The 15,252-nt window shown below is 31.1% G+C and overlaps 1 protein-coding gene and 1 long non-coding RNA gene across 2 annotated transcripts; both read left to right on the top strand.

Annotated features, from left to right (window-relative positions):
• The first annotated feature begins 4,988 nt into the window (after positions 1-4,988).
• Positions 4,989-5,828, top strand: LOC120089704 (non-specific lipid-transfer protein 1-like). Its single transcript, XM_039047068.1, has 2 exons — positions 4,989-5,442; positions 5,546-5,828. The coding sequence occupies exons 1-2, from the start codon at positions 5,096-5,098 to the stop codon at positions 5,553-5,555; spliced, it is 357 nt and encodes a 118-aa protein (XP_038902996.1). The 5' UTR covers positions 4,989-5,095; the 3' UTR covers positions 5,556-5,828.
• Positions 5,829-13,272: 7,444 nt separating this feature from the next.
• Positions 13,273-14,868, top strand: LOC120091670. The gene is made up of 3 exons (XR_005485771.1): positions 13,273-13,501; positions 13,602-13,960; positions 14,463-14,868. It is a non-coding gene; the product is annotated as an uncharacterized LOC120091670 (long non-coding RNA).
• The last annotated feature ends 384 nt before the right edge of the window (positions 14,869-15,252 follow it).

Below are 15,252 nucleotides of genomic sequence, written 5' to 3'. Positions count from 1 at the left end.
ATATATATATAGAAAGTAAATAAATTTATTGTATATTCAATTTTTTTTATTATAAAGTTGTACATTATTCTTTTAATTAGCCTGTACAATATTATTTTAATTAAGTTGTACATTGTTCTTCTAATTAAGTTGTACATTATTCGTCTAATTAAGTTGTACATTATTCGTCTAATTAAGTTGTACATTATTCTTCTAATTAAATTGTAATTAAGTTGTACAAGATTAAAGGATCGATGTTAAGTTTAATATGGTTAGGAACACAATTTCGTGAGCTCACAAATGATGAGGAAACCGTCATAAGATATGTGCGAGCATATATACTACAAATGATGGGTGGAAGTCTGTTTTCAGATAAATCAAGTCATTTTGTTCACTTGATGTTCCTGCCACTGTTAGCTAACCTCCATGATGTGGGGCGGTATTCGTGAGCTGGAGCATGCTTGGCATGGCTGTATAGACAACTATGGGAAGCAACAAGACCTGAGGTTCGAGAGATAGCTAGGCCTCTCATACTTTTGCAACTATGGGCTTGGGTGCGATTTCCAACAATGGCTCCACAGCTACAACATGTTAATGACGCTCAGTTAGTTGGACGAGCCTACGGTTCTCGGTATGTTGTTTTAATTCAATTTAATTTTTATATCACTAATCTAGTTATTTTAAATTCTAAATTATCAATTTAAAAATTTAGGGAGAGAGACAAATTTTGTGTGACTAGAATAGCCACACATGTAGTCAGCCAGTATAGATACATGTTTGATCTGCTTCAACTTGAACGGGTACATTACACTAAACCTAATTGCTTATTTTATACACATTTTTATTGTATTTGTCTTTAATATTCTCTAATATAATATTTTGTGTTTTAGGTTATTTGGGAGCCGTACAAAATTATTATGCATACTTTGCCTACTTTTTGTACGAATGGTCAAAATATATGCCAGACTATGAGTCCTCTCATATGTTTTCACATTGGTGAGTGACATCTTCTTGATGAGACAATTCAGTTTTCAGTAGAATGTCCCATCGCCTTGTAATACTGAACCCGTACTGCATGATATTGACCTAAGGACTGGAGATTGGTCCGAAAAAGTTGCACATTTGGTAGTGCAATGACATTATCGTGCAAGGTTTATTGCAGTGGGGGTTTCTCTTAAACAGTTTGACACAGATGTCACTCCATAATATATTCATTGATATAATAATATCACAAGGCGCTACGTCACTCATATGGGAGCAGCTGTGGGTCATATGGTAAATGAATATTATCTAATTATTTTTAATTTTAATTTATTTTTAATATTGTCTAATTGTTTTATAATTCATAGAGATCGAACAATTGTAGACTCCATGAGGTTGCGAATGATCCGAACTAGGTTCTTGCTATATGTAGTGACAACCAAAGCTATATGGAGGAAATATATTATATGTATGATATACCTATTGTCCCTCCACTAGCTTCTAGACGTAGAGGCCTGTTCGGGAAGAGGATGAGTTTAATGAGGTTGCACATAATGTGGAAGAGTTGCCCCTTATGATGCAGACGTAGAGTCAAACTGATTATGTTAGTCCGATGATGATGATGTCAGCATTTGGTTCAAGACATTATGACTCAGAGGCTGGTCTTCGTCTTCATACGTGCATGGACATGGTCGGGGTCGTGGAGAGCATAATGAATATTTATATTATGAAGCGCTTGCAGAAGTACCAGAGCAACATCAAGAAGAATCCGAGCAACCTCAAGTTCAAAGTCGACGACGACAACCAGCTCGAAATCGACAACGTCCGTCTTGTGGGACACATTGATTTTTGTAATTATTTTTATATAAATGAGATATTTAATTTACATTTTTTTTTTATTTTTATGAGATATATTTTTTAATTTATTCTTTTTAGAGTTTAAATAAAATATAAAAATATTTTTAGAAATTATTTTTATAAAATGGAAAATTAAAAAAAAAAAAAAAAGAAAGAAAGGAAGAAAGAAAGAATGTGTATTATTAAAAAAGAATAAAAAAAGGAAATTTGTACGGATACTCTTGCTCTCTATCAAAATCTCGCTATCCCGCTCCCGCTCTCACTTTCGCTCTCAAAATCTTGATTTCTCAAACTCTTGCTCTCTCATAATCTCGCTCTCTCAAACTCTCACACTCTCTCAAAATCTTGCTCTCTCTCTTACTCTTCCTCTCTTGTTCTCTACCAATACAAAATTATTTTTAACACATCAAATAATTATGAGTGTTATGACAAATTTGATTGAGAAGTTCAGTAGCAAAAAGAAGGAGATTCATTAGCTCGTTATTTAGTTAGACTTGCTGAGATGACAGAATCCGTAAAAATTATTCAACAAATTTTGGAAGGAATTCCAGGGGGACCTTATGAAAATTTAGAAATATGATATTTTGATAGAGGAAAGTCTCCGAAATGATAATGTTAAGAAGGACAAAGTCGAGGGTTCAAAGTTCGACCTACAAATGAAAAGAAAATTCGACCTATCTAGGTCGAATTTTGAACCCTCGACTTGTTAAAAAAAAAAAACAACAATATTTTTACAAATAGTTTGAAAACAGCAATATTTTCCTAAATAGTTTCTAAAAGGACAATATCCTTTTAATTTTTCATGTAGTGACAGACTATTTCTTTATTTGTTTTTTTTTTTTTTCAGGCCTTCCTCTAGAGCCCAACACCAACATCGCTTTTATCAGTTAAACTTATGGGAATGAGGCCGATTTGTCCAAAGTTAGTATTTAGTACTTACAATGGAGTAAGGGTAGTGCATTATTATTGGGGATAGAGGTACGCTGCAAAAGTTAATTATTGGTTGGATGTTTGAACTTAAAAAGAAACTAGGCCACTAGGTTAAGTGTAACGTTTGTATCATTTTTCTGATCTATGGGACATTAGTTGCTTTCATGTGGAATGTTGGTACATTAATATTTGTAGAAGGAAAAAGTTAATGTTATTATTTTCATACTTATCTTTAGGTGGATCTCTTGGAGTTATAGTCGAGAAAATTTCTAATACTAGATAATATGAAAATTTATTCATATTACCTCAATTCATTAATGGTCATATAAACAAAAATAAGAACTAGGTAGAATGAACTAAATAAATAAATTATCAATTAATATTTTATTTGACAAAAATGTTTCAGTCACAGTCATAGTCATACCAAGTCATTGATGCCGAATTAATTGTGAATTGATGGAAATTGGTGAAATCTCACTATTTATCCCAATGGCATGGCCTAGGAGGGAGGATAGAGCAATGTGGAAGCCTTGACTCATCAGGGCTTCGCATTAAACACCCGAACCGCCCACCAATAATTACCTCAATCAACCAAAAAATTACTTCACTTCTTTCCTCTCTTACTAAATGGACCCCACATGTGTACACTTACTTTTTTTGTCCTTGTTCGACATCTCCAGAGTTAAATGTAACACTATGAACGGAAGTCGGTTGCCAGTAAACCTGTCGCCTCCACTCCACTCTAGGTGGTGATTTTACATTTTACAATTAAACTAAGTTATAAACTTTTAAGAAACATTCCAAAAATTACCTTTTTAAATCATGGTGATAGGTGTGATTATATTCTCGAACTTTCATAGGTAAAAATTGAACTATCTAATTTATACAAAAGTTAGAATTTAACTCTCAAACTATAATTATAGAAATTATAAACATTCGAAGGTTCAATTTTTATTATTTGGGAGTAATTTTTATCATTCTAAAAAAATTGAGAACTCAATTTTAACACTTATATAAATTTTATTATGTCTTATGTGTATTAATAAAAGATATAAGAGATATCAATTAATCAATCCTCCTATCATCGAGTATATCAATCCTTGGGTAAGCCATAATTTTATCCACTCATCTGCCCATTGATAACTAAAAATATTTCTGAAATAATTTGAGATTTGAATCTTCAAATATCTCAATTACTAAATTAAATTTACTAATCTTACATCAAGTTTATAAATTCAAAATAATTCAAGTTTATTTCACAACTTCTATTTGAAAATTATTGTTCCAATTGTTTATATTTAATTCAAAGGTTTTTTTTTTTTTTTTTTTTCAAATATGGAATTGAGAATCAAATCTTACACTTTACTACATTTAGATGGATGACAAAAGAGAGTATTTGGTATTAAGCAGGGCAATATTGAAAAATCTTTATTGTATGAGGAAAAAGTTGAGTTATTTCGTAGTTGCGTTATTGAATCTGGTTAAAGAGTTGGGCATGGATCTGTTGATCCAATTCCGCAGCATATTAATTGTATTTACCATTTTTGTAGAAACCTGTTGTTCTGTGGAAAGTTATCTGCCTTTACAATGGCTCCCAGGTCCCAATGAAGCTTGAGAAAAGAAACAAAACTCCATCGTCCAACTATTGTTGAGATGCCAAATTTTGAACGAACCTTTTTTCTATTAAGAAAAAAAAGCCATTAATTGGGCATCAGGAAACAAGTGACACGTGGTTGGGTGAGAGTGGTAGGGCATGTCTTCACAATCTTGGAATTCGTGCTAGGTAGGCCGTCTGTATTCATATGCATTTATTGGACGTCTCAGGACCAGCTACAGTAGAATAGAAATACTGTAATGTTTTCCCAATGTTACCAATCTTGTAGCTTTCTATCTATCTACTAAATTAACCGACATTCTCCAATAGTGTTGCTAATTTAATTGTTGATGGTTTAAGTAAAAATTGACTACAAATGAAATGAGCATAAAATACTCTTAATTAAAAATAGAAAATAAAAAAAAAAAAACATGGGGGGAAGGGAGGGAAAGATGAAGGGTAAATGATGGAAAATGGAAAAGTAATTATAATGGGAAGGGAAGGGGAAGAGGATGGGTCCAGTGTGGAGTGGAGTGAAGACTGACTCAACTACCACCAACCCCTAGTCCGGGTTGCGTCATAAATGCATGGGATGGGATATATGCAGTGTGATGAATGGGGGTGGCTATATAAACACCCGAACCAGGGGCGTTTCATCCACAGGCAGTTGAGAGAGAGAGAGCAAGAAAAGCAAATAGAAAAGGAATTGAGTGAGTGAGTGAGTTTGAGAAGAAAAGAAAATTGACGAAAGAAATGGAGATGGAGAGGAGCATGAAGGTTATGATGATTGTGGGGGTTGTGATGATGTGTATGGTGGTGAGTGAAGCTGCTATTTCGTGCGGGGCAGTGGCTGGGGCAGTGGGGCCTTGCATCGGATATTTGAAAGCCCCAACAGGAATACCCCCACCAGCATGTTGCAACGGGGTTAGGAATCTCAAGAGCCAAGCCTCCACCCCTGCCGATCGCCGCGCCGCTTGCTATTGCTTGAAGAATGCTGCCAATAGCATCCGAGGCATCGACGTTGGCGCCGCCGCTGGCCTTCCCAGCAAGTGCGGCGTGAGCATTCCTTACAAGATCAGCCCCAACACCGACTGCACCAAGTATATCTATTATCCCTTTCCTCCCTATCCATATTATTTTTATTAATATCATTACTTCTACTGCTTTTCTAATTTAAATTTCATCGCCCAATTTTGGTTGCAGGGTGAACTGAGGATCATAATCATCCACCGCCTACGCCTACTACTACAAAATATTACTCATTATATTACTAGTGGTAGCTTTAGGTAGCTTTAATTCCCACACCATAATTAATAGCAGAGTGAATAAAGGGCATGGCTACTTTCTTCATTATTTCCGATGCCCACCTTCATCTTCTTTTTCTCTACTTCTGCTTTCTACTACTATTGTGTGTATGTGATTCCAATGACTCTTCTCATTGCGAATTCCCAATATCATTATGAATTTAATAATCTATTTCCTCTTAGTTTCCTCTTCTTCTAACTGTGCACATATTCTCTAACATCTCTCGTCTTTTCCCCCACATATTACTCTTCTATCCGTTTTTTTTTTTATATATATATTTTTCCTGACTCTTATCATTTTAATACTTTCTGACTGGTAAAAAATGAGATTAAAAAACAATGATAGCCGAAACACAAACAAGCCCTCTCTTTATAAGCCCCAATGCGCCACTTTCAAGGATTTTGTTTACTTCTCATTGAATTATTGTCAAATTTACCAAGGTAGATCTCGCATCACCATTTTATGTTCTCTTCTTACCACACTTCAAAATAAAAATAATTAAAAAATAAAAAAAAGAGACCAATTTTGATAAATTATAATTGGACAATTTGATAGAATGCACAAAGATATGTAATATTTGGAATGTAGCTAAATATTTTTCTTTTACCTAATTGTTTTCATGTTAAAATTCATGGATTAAATATATTTATAAAAAATAATTTGTTAGAAATGTTTTTTAAGATTAAATTGTTACTAAAAGAAGATTATAGATAAAAAAGTATTTGATAAACTATAACAATTAACTTTCAAATCATTTCTACTCATTCTTCCCCTTAATATTAAATAGGGAATAATATGTTTTTTTATCCTAAGTTTTGACTCTAGTTTCTATTTGGTTCTTAAGTTTTAAATGCTACTATTTGGTTTTAAGTTTTGATTTTTGTTTCAATTTAATCTCTAAATTTCAAAATGTTATAATTTTACCTTTGAGATTTGAGATTTGAGTTTTGTTTTATTTAATCCCTGGATTTCAAGATTTTACCCTTTTAATCTTAATTTTTTATTAAATACTTATTTTCAATAATTGATATTGATTTCTATTAATTAATTAAAAATTATTAGAAGTGAAATTTTAAATTTAATTTTAAAAGTGATAAAAACAGCGAAACTTAATTAAAACTCAAATGTTATTTTTCCCTATTAAAATCTCGCTCTCTTTCAAAATCTCGCTCCCATAATCTCGTTCTCTCTCTTACTCTTCTCTCTTTCGTTCTCTCCCAATACAAAATTATTTTTAACACATCAAATAATTATGAATGTTATGAGAAAGGTCTCCGGAACGAAGAAGGTCTTTCGTTCTCTCCACATCAACTAATTATAAGGAAGATCTCCAGAATGATAATTAAACAGACTCAATAATAATATTAGGACAAAGTTAAGAGTTCAAAGTTCGACGTGCAAATGTAAAGCGAAAGGGGAAGATCGAGGGTTGAAAATTCGACCTAAGGGGGAAAATTAAAAGGATATTGTTCTAAATATTTTCTTAAATAGTTTCTAAAAGAATAATATCCTTTTAATTATCCCCCTTTGGAACTGATTTGAGAAAAATGTTTTTTAAAAAAATTATTTATATTCAAACACTTTTGATAAAAACCTATTAAAATAGATTAAAAAGCTCATTATCAAATATTTATATTTCTTTTAAAATGACCCATTTTTTCAATTAAATACTTATTTCAAACACACAAGGACATCGGGCGCCATGAACAGCGATTAGTGCAAAACAAAAACGAAGAAAAAAAAGAAGGAAGAAGTTCTTGTATTTGGTCACTTCAACTTGCAAAACCCACCACGTCATTAAATTAAACTCATTAATTATAGACATTTCACTTATGTCTTTATTTTGGTTTATTTTTATTTTTATTACGTGTCACATGGTCACGAGCTATCATAATCGAGAGTCATTTTTTTCATTTAATTTTGGATTGATATTTTTAATTAACACCATCAACAACTTAATCAAACGCATCAATTTTTTCTGGAAACAGATGCTGGGTAGTGAGTTTTAGTTGGCGTTATAACTATGAAATTAAGCTCAACTAACACCAAATTTGTCTCGTTTTCAAACCACACACATTATCCTAATAAATGAATCCATTGAATGCTTCTATTGCGTAAAACCACAACTTGTTTCTGTTTGGGATATTTTTGTATTTTTCCATTGAGGGTAGATTTGTATTTTCGTCTGTATTAAATTGTACTTTCTACAAAGTGTTCAAAAAATCTGATGACCCGAAAAAATCGATCAACCCAATCCAACCGTTCGGTTTGGATTGGATTATGAATTCTTTTGGGTTGAGTTTGGTTCAAATAAATGAAAATTTCATGGGTTAGGTTGGTTCATGAGTCACCTAAAATAACCAAAACCAACCCGAACCAACCCAAACTTATTATCAACTTTAGAATGTAATTTGCTTTTTTTCTTATGTACAATTAGATATACATATATTTATTTTAGTTTTTTTTTTAATTTTATCAGTTTCTTATATAATTTATTCTTCAACAACTCTTAAAAATTGTTGTTTTTTTTGCACTTTGAAAAAAATTATACATTTGTATAAATTGAAATTAAGTTGTTAATCTTAATTCATATATGAAAATAGTTAAATCGAATTTTTACCTATTAACATTTTACTTCCTTTTATAAAAAAATTAAATAAATGACCTGAATAAACCGAACCAACTCAACCCAAATATTTCATGGTTGGGTTGGTTGAGTTCATTTTTTAATGAGGGTTATTTGAGTTGAAAAAATTTACAACCCGAACAATTGGGTTGGGTTTAAAAAGTCCTTCAACCCAATCCAATCCAATCTACGAACACTCCTACTTTCCTTTTGTATTCTTTTGACCTATTTATATAGTAATAAGGTTAAATTATAAAAAAAATATTCATGAACTTTACATTTTGTGTGAAAAATGTCCTGTAATTTTAAAAGTTTCAAAATTACCCTTAAACTTTTAAAAAGAGTTAAAAAAATACCATTGCCATTAGTTTCGGATGAAAACTGTTAAAGTTTTATTTCAAAAATACCTTTGAACTTTCAAAACGTTTCAAAAATACTCTTAACTTAATAAAAATTAAAAAATACCTCCATCGTCAGTATTTGAACAAAAATTGTTAATTCTTCGTGACAAAAAAAAAATGACTTTAAAAATAAAAATGATTAAAAAATGCTCCTACTGATGAACTTGTTTGAAGTTTTCTTAAGTTCGAAAAGAACCAATTTTAAAGTAATTTATATAAATATATTCATTTCTTTTCATATAGGCACACTCATATTTCTCTTAATTTTCCAATTCTTAGCTTACACCAAATTTCTTAACAACCAAAATAAAAACCAACATTTTAAGTTAAAACATAAGATACCACAAAATTCCAAAATCAAAATCTCCTATTGAAACATACCAAAACGATAAATAGTCAAATAAAAAAAGTATTAGCTTAAATGATGTTGGTTCTTAGGAATTTAATATTTATTTTAGTTCTTAGATAGGTTATCGAGCAAAAGAAGCCATCGGGACGTTCCGAATGTAACTCGGACTTAAATGGAGCAATTAGCAAGTAACGCGACACAAAACAGTGAAATTGAGCAAGGGGAGGCACGACATTACGCAAGTGCTACAACACTTGTGCCCTCTGCCACTTTTGCTAGGAGAGCGTTGTAGTCCTGCCCTATGGCGCTACAATGCTCTCCATTTAATACACGCGCACGAAGAGATACTCATTCCAATTTGCACTTCCAAATAGTCAAATACTTTTTTATTTGACTTTTTATCGTTTTTGTATGTTTAAGAGAAGATTTTGATTTTGGAATTTTGATTTTGATTTTGGAATTTTGTGAAATTTTGTGGTATTTTATGTTTTGACTTAAATTTTGGTTTAGAAAATTCGTGTAAGTTAAAAATTGAAAAATTAAAAGAAATATGAGAGTACCTATATGAAAGAAATGAGGGTATCTTATAATTTATTTTAAAATTAATTCTTTTCAAATTTAAGAAAATTTCAAACAAATTGATCATAGGAGCATTTTTTAAATTTTTTTCTATCTTTAAAGTCACTTTTGTCACGACGATTTTTGTTCGAATACTAAAGGTGGAGGTATTTTTGAACTTTTATTAAGTTAAGGGTATTTTTCAAACGTTTTGAAAGTTCAGGGGTATTTTTTAAACAAAACTTGAATTGTTTCTATCCAAAACTAAAAGCAATGATATATATTTTTTTAATTCCTTTTGAAAGTTTAAAGATATTTTTTAAACTTTTGAAACTTCAGGGATATTTTTGACATAAAGTGTAAAGTTTAGGGATGTTTTTTTAAAATAATTCAGTTCCAAGTTTATTTACTTTCACTAAACTAATATGGTATTAGAGCAAAATTTGGGCCTCTGATTTTTCCGAGCTCGATTCTTTTTCTTCATCAAAGGCAAACAAAGATCCAGTCAACCCTACCTCTTCGTTCGTCACTGCTTCATCTTCTTCATCATAATCTCTTGTGAGCAACTACATGGATCCATTTTATCTTTACCATACCGACAATACAAGTCTTGTTTTGGTTTCATATCTCTTTACCGAAATCAATTACGTCTCCTGGAGTCGATCCATGGTCATAGCCCTTACTGTCAAGAACAAGATTGGATTTTTTTATGGAACAATTTCTAAGCCTGATTCGAATTATCCTAATATTCATTCTTGGATCATGTACAATCACGTAGTTATAGCCTAGATCTTCAACTCAATCTCTAACGAAATTTATGTAAGTGTTCTTTACTTTGACAACGCTCAAGTCATCTAGAAAGAGCTTCAAGAATGATACCAAAGGAAGAATTGTCCTCGCATCTTTCAAATTACGACAAGATTTATCGAATATTGTGCAAGATCAACAGTCAATGACTACTTACTCATTCGATTGAAAACTCTATACCGTGAATTAGCCTCATATCATCCATCGTGCACTTGTGGAAAATGTAGCTATGGAGGAGTCAAGGATCTGATGAATTATTACCAGATTCTCAATGTGTTTTTTCATGGGTTTGAATAAGTCGTTTGCTCAACTCCGCATATAACTTCTTCTTATGGAACGTGATTCATCCATCAACAAAGCTTTTAACATCTAAAAAAATGAAGTCTAGAGATTATAAAGATTAAATTGGATAAAAAAAAAAAGTCATGAATGGAAAATAACCTACATTAAGTGCATTAACTACAATTTCAAGTTCCAATTGATTCATTCTCTATAAAAAATAAAATGACAAATACTTGAAACTAGTTCTTGCTTGTCTCAAGACGGTCAAAATCAACTTAGGTAATACAACAAGATACATGCTTGAATTGAAAATGAAACATTTTCAATATCAATCAAAACCAAAACATATTATTAAAAAGCAATTCTTTTTACTCCATGAAACTCTCTTAGCAAAGCAAATCACAAAAATATGAAAAATATCCAACAAAAAAGTATAAATCAAACCACCAAGACTCTTTAAACGAAGAGACCACCAGTACATAATGGTCCTTCCTCGAGCATACGAACTAAAATCTTTGCAGTGCTAAGAGTTTAAATTAAAATGATACTATAAAAATAAAGCATTTCATTTAAACATAGAGGTTTGGAGATCTTGAAAGGAGGAAACCGCACCAACACTTCATATCCAATGAAAAATTCAACAAACAGAGAAAAGTTGATCCACCATACCTCAAAACCTTAGTTGTTGAATTCAAACATGGCAACAATTAAGAGCTAGAGAATTGATCTAAGCAATTCAATTACTTGGCTAAAATTCAAATAGCTCATCGGACAAATACTTAATCATACCAATATGACTGAGGAAACCAACATTCATACTAAACAAATTCAAATAAATTTTCATTTCTCATTTCTCACATACTAAAGCTACCCACAAAATACCAAACAAAAGGGAACAACATTTGATCTTGTGAAAACAAATTTTCTAAAGAATTCTAAATTACTCATAGGATACCTAATAAAAGGTAGCAACATTTGCATTAGGCCTCACATTCAAAATAGTATGATGTTCTTTGCACATAAAGGTAGGGAGATATAGAACAAGCTTTAGATTAGACTCTTCAGAAGATATAAAGAAATAAATGTTCCATTATAAGGATATTAACCATAAATCCTAAAGTCATCCATAATTATATGAACAATTGAACCATGAGGAAAATGCCAAAGAAGATAAACGTTCATTTGGAAACTTTAATCTTGATAGAAAGAGTTAGATTTAGACATAAAAAAGAGGAGTTTAGATCTATCAATTGAAGATCAAGTCTTATATCTTGAGCTATCTGATCCATATGAACACCTTTCACTTCCCAAATAATTCTACAAGTGAAGTTTTTGTTCACCATCAGTAGGAAAAAAAATATTAGAGCAAAAGATGACTACCACATGCTCGAGCAACCAAAAAAAGAGTGGCTAGTGCACAAATATCAAACCAAAACAAAACTTGTTTCCCAAATGATCTTTATGAAAATTTTATTCTAGAAAAACTCATAAAAGATTGAAAATAGTGGCTACATTGGCTATGTTTTGATCCATTTTATATAAACTCTGTCTTGGGAAAACACAAGGGCCAAGTTTAGAAATGCTAATTTACTCTGTCTGTTAGATAATTAAAGAGGTTCACTACAAAAAAAAAAAAAAAAAAAAAAAAAAAAAAAAAAAAAAAAAAAAAACCTATTTCGACCCTCTTTTAACGAAGGTTATAAAAAATCTTTGGAAAATGTTATATTAATTGGAGGGATTTAAAAGCCTTTAAAAAATATTTACGGTTTATCGAAGGTTATTGAAAACCTTTGGAGGACATTAAAAAAACCTTTTGAAAATTATCTATGTTTATTGAAGGTTATTGAAACCTTTGAAAAAAATATTATGTTTATCAAAGAACTCAAAAACCCTTTGAAAATTATAGTCTTTATCGAAAGTTATTGAAAAATTTTGAAAAAAATATTATATTTATCGAAAGATATTAAAATTCTTTGAAAAATATATTATCTTTCATCAAAGGTTTTTAAAAAATCTTTGAAAAATATCTACTTTTTATCCAAGGTTATTGTAAACCTTTGAAAAAGATATTATGTTTATCGAACGATAGTATTTTTGAAAAATATCTACTCTTTATTGAAGATTACTGAAATCTTTGAAAAAGATATTATATTTATTGAAAAATATATTATCCTTTATCGAAAGAGTTTGAAAAGTCTTTGAAAATATCTACTTTTAGGGAAGCTTATTGAAAACCTTCGAAAAAAATATTATATTAATCAAAGGAATTAAAATCCTTTGAAATGTATGTTGTTATCATTTATCAAATGTAATTGATTAACATTTGAAACATATCTATTTTATCAAAGGTTACAATTTTTTTTAAAAAAAATATAATACATTTATTAAATACGTTAAAAACCTTTTTAAAAAAATATATTATCGTTTATTAAAGGGGTTAAAAAATCTATGAAAAATAATATATGTTATTATCATTGTATTTAACTATTATATGTCATTTTACTAAAATCCTACAATTGATTTCGTCGTAATTACTAAATTGCCCTCAACTATTTCTTAACATGAAAGCCTATGTCTCCCTTTTTTCTCCCTTCAGCCATAAATCCCCTTGCCCCACCAATTCCTTTTTTCTTCGCATCCACAAATTTCTTCAGCCGTAATTCACTCAATTTCGCAAACTCGTAGGAGCCCAAATCGGTCTTCAGGTCACCAACTCGTTGGAGCTTACAAGCGGTGCAGTCGTACGCGTAGGCGATTGTCCGCTTTCGGAGGTGATTGAACTCGTACAACCGTCTGTACATTTTCGCTCCGGCAAATTCTCCGATCTTCAGGTAACGATCTCTCTCTTTCGAACTACTATTCTCTCACTTTCCATTGGATGTTGAAAACTAATTCTTCAATTATGTTTATCTTTGGTTTCTGACGCGGCAGGAAGTTTATCCAGCGCGATTTTCCTTGTGGCTGGGACTACTATAAGCATCTCATCCTTTAATGTTCTTTCCATTTTCCGTCTTGTTTATGTCTCTTCATATTTCATTAGAATTGATAATCGTATTTTGACATAAAGCTAAATGAAAAGATATGTTGTTGTCTATCGAGCATTTAAATTTAAATTAAATTTCATTAGTCCTATCCTGTACATTTCTATCGAGCATTTTTTGAAATTGTAAAAAGACATGTTGTTGTCTACATATTGGTGCTGGGATCCTCGCCATTCCTGCAGTAACTCAATAATCCGGATTTCTAGCCTCAGCTATTACGTGCACATTTTGTTGGGCCTACATGGTAAGGTAATAGCAATACCTTGTACATTTATTTATTTACTTTTGTTATATTTATCAAATTTTTATTATTACATTGGAGTTCAAATTTGCAATAGAATGCAGCCAGAATGTGGTTGTGCAGTTATATCATTTCTTTCTATCTTGAATAATGTTGTAGGTCTAATTATTACATTAAATGTAGTTTAATATATACATTTTTATAAGTATATATCATTTTTGTATAAGAAGAAAGTTTAAAGTCAATGAGTGATGCATTTATATGTTCTGCTCTCAAAATTTCTTATTTTTGTTATGTATGTATCTATTTAGTATACTTAACAAGCGTTCAATGCAAATATTAGACCTACTTTGACTCGTTAAGGTTTCTTTCAAATTTCGTTTGTGCGGTTTTCAAATTTTTCCTGAGTGGTTGTCGTCCAATTATCGAATGCAGTTTTTCGGATTGGCACCTTTTGTTCCTTATTATTTTTTTTCTATGGTAAGTCAGTTACAAAAATGAACCACGCAGGTTGTGACGAGACTGCTAATTGCTGAAGTGAACGTGAATACCATGTGTGAACTGGTTTTTGGTGGCGTGTCTCCGGTAAACTCTTTTTTGTTTCTAAAATTCTAGGGTGAAATGAAAATGTGAGTTTTTGCAAGGATAAATACATATTCCGTATGCTTGTTGTTCAATTTGAGCATTGTGAAAAAAACATATATATCATAATTAAATCATCTATGGTTCCTCATCTATATAAATTGTTAGGTGGATTGCAATTACAGAGGAAATTAGTTATAATGTTGAAGAAAAAAGGTGGGGCAAAAATGAAAGGGAAGAAAATGAAAATACCAGCAAGTTTAGGGACTGAACTCCAACATCCAACACCAAATCTAGTAATGTAATTGAAGAGTTTTACATCTTCCTCAGGTCACCAGAGGCCTTTCCTTATTGTTTGCACATTTCTAAGCCATTCTTAAAGACAATTTCATCCCTGGACAATTCTTAAAGGTATTAAAAAGAAAGGAACTTGGAAGTAGCAAAATGCAGCAAGGAAATGAAAATCAAACCAAATCAATATTTTCCAAATGGATGTGTAAAGACAATTTCATGTAAGAGTCTTCAAAAAATTCGATGATCCGAAAAAACCGATCAACCCAATCCAACCCGTGCGGTTTGGGTTGGGTTATCAACTCATTGGGTTTAAATAAATGAAAATTTTATGGATTGGATTGATTCATGGGTTCATCTAATATAACTCAAACCAACCTGAATTTATCATTAACTTTAAAATATATATATATTTTATTACATATAA

This window comes from Benincasa hispida, chromosome 11, assembly GCF_009727055.1.
Source record: "Benincasa hispida cultivar B227 chromosome 11, ASM972705v1, whole genome shotgun sequence".
NCBI lineage: Eukaryota > Viridiplantae > Streptophyta > Magnoliopsida > Cucurbitales > Cucurbitaceae > Benincasa > Benincasa hispida.
Note: the sequence above shows the minus strand (reverse complement) of the source record. Positions and strands in the feature narration are given on the sequence as shown.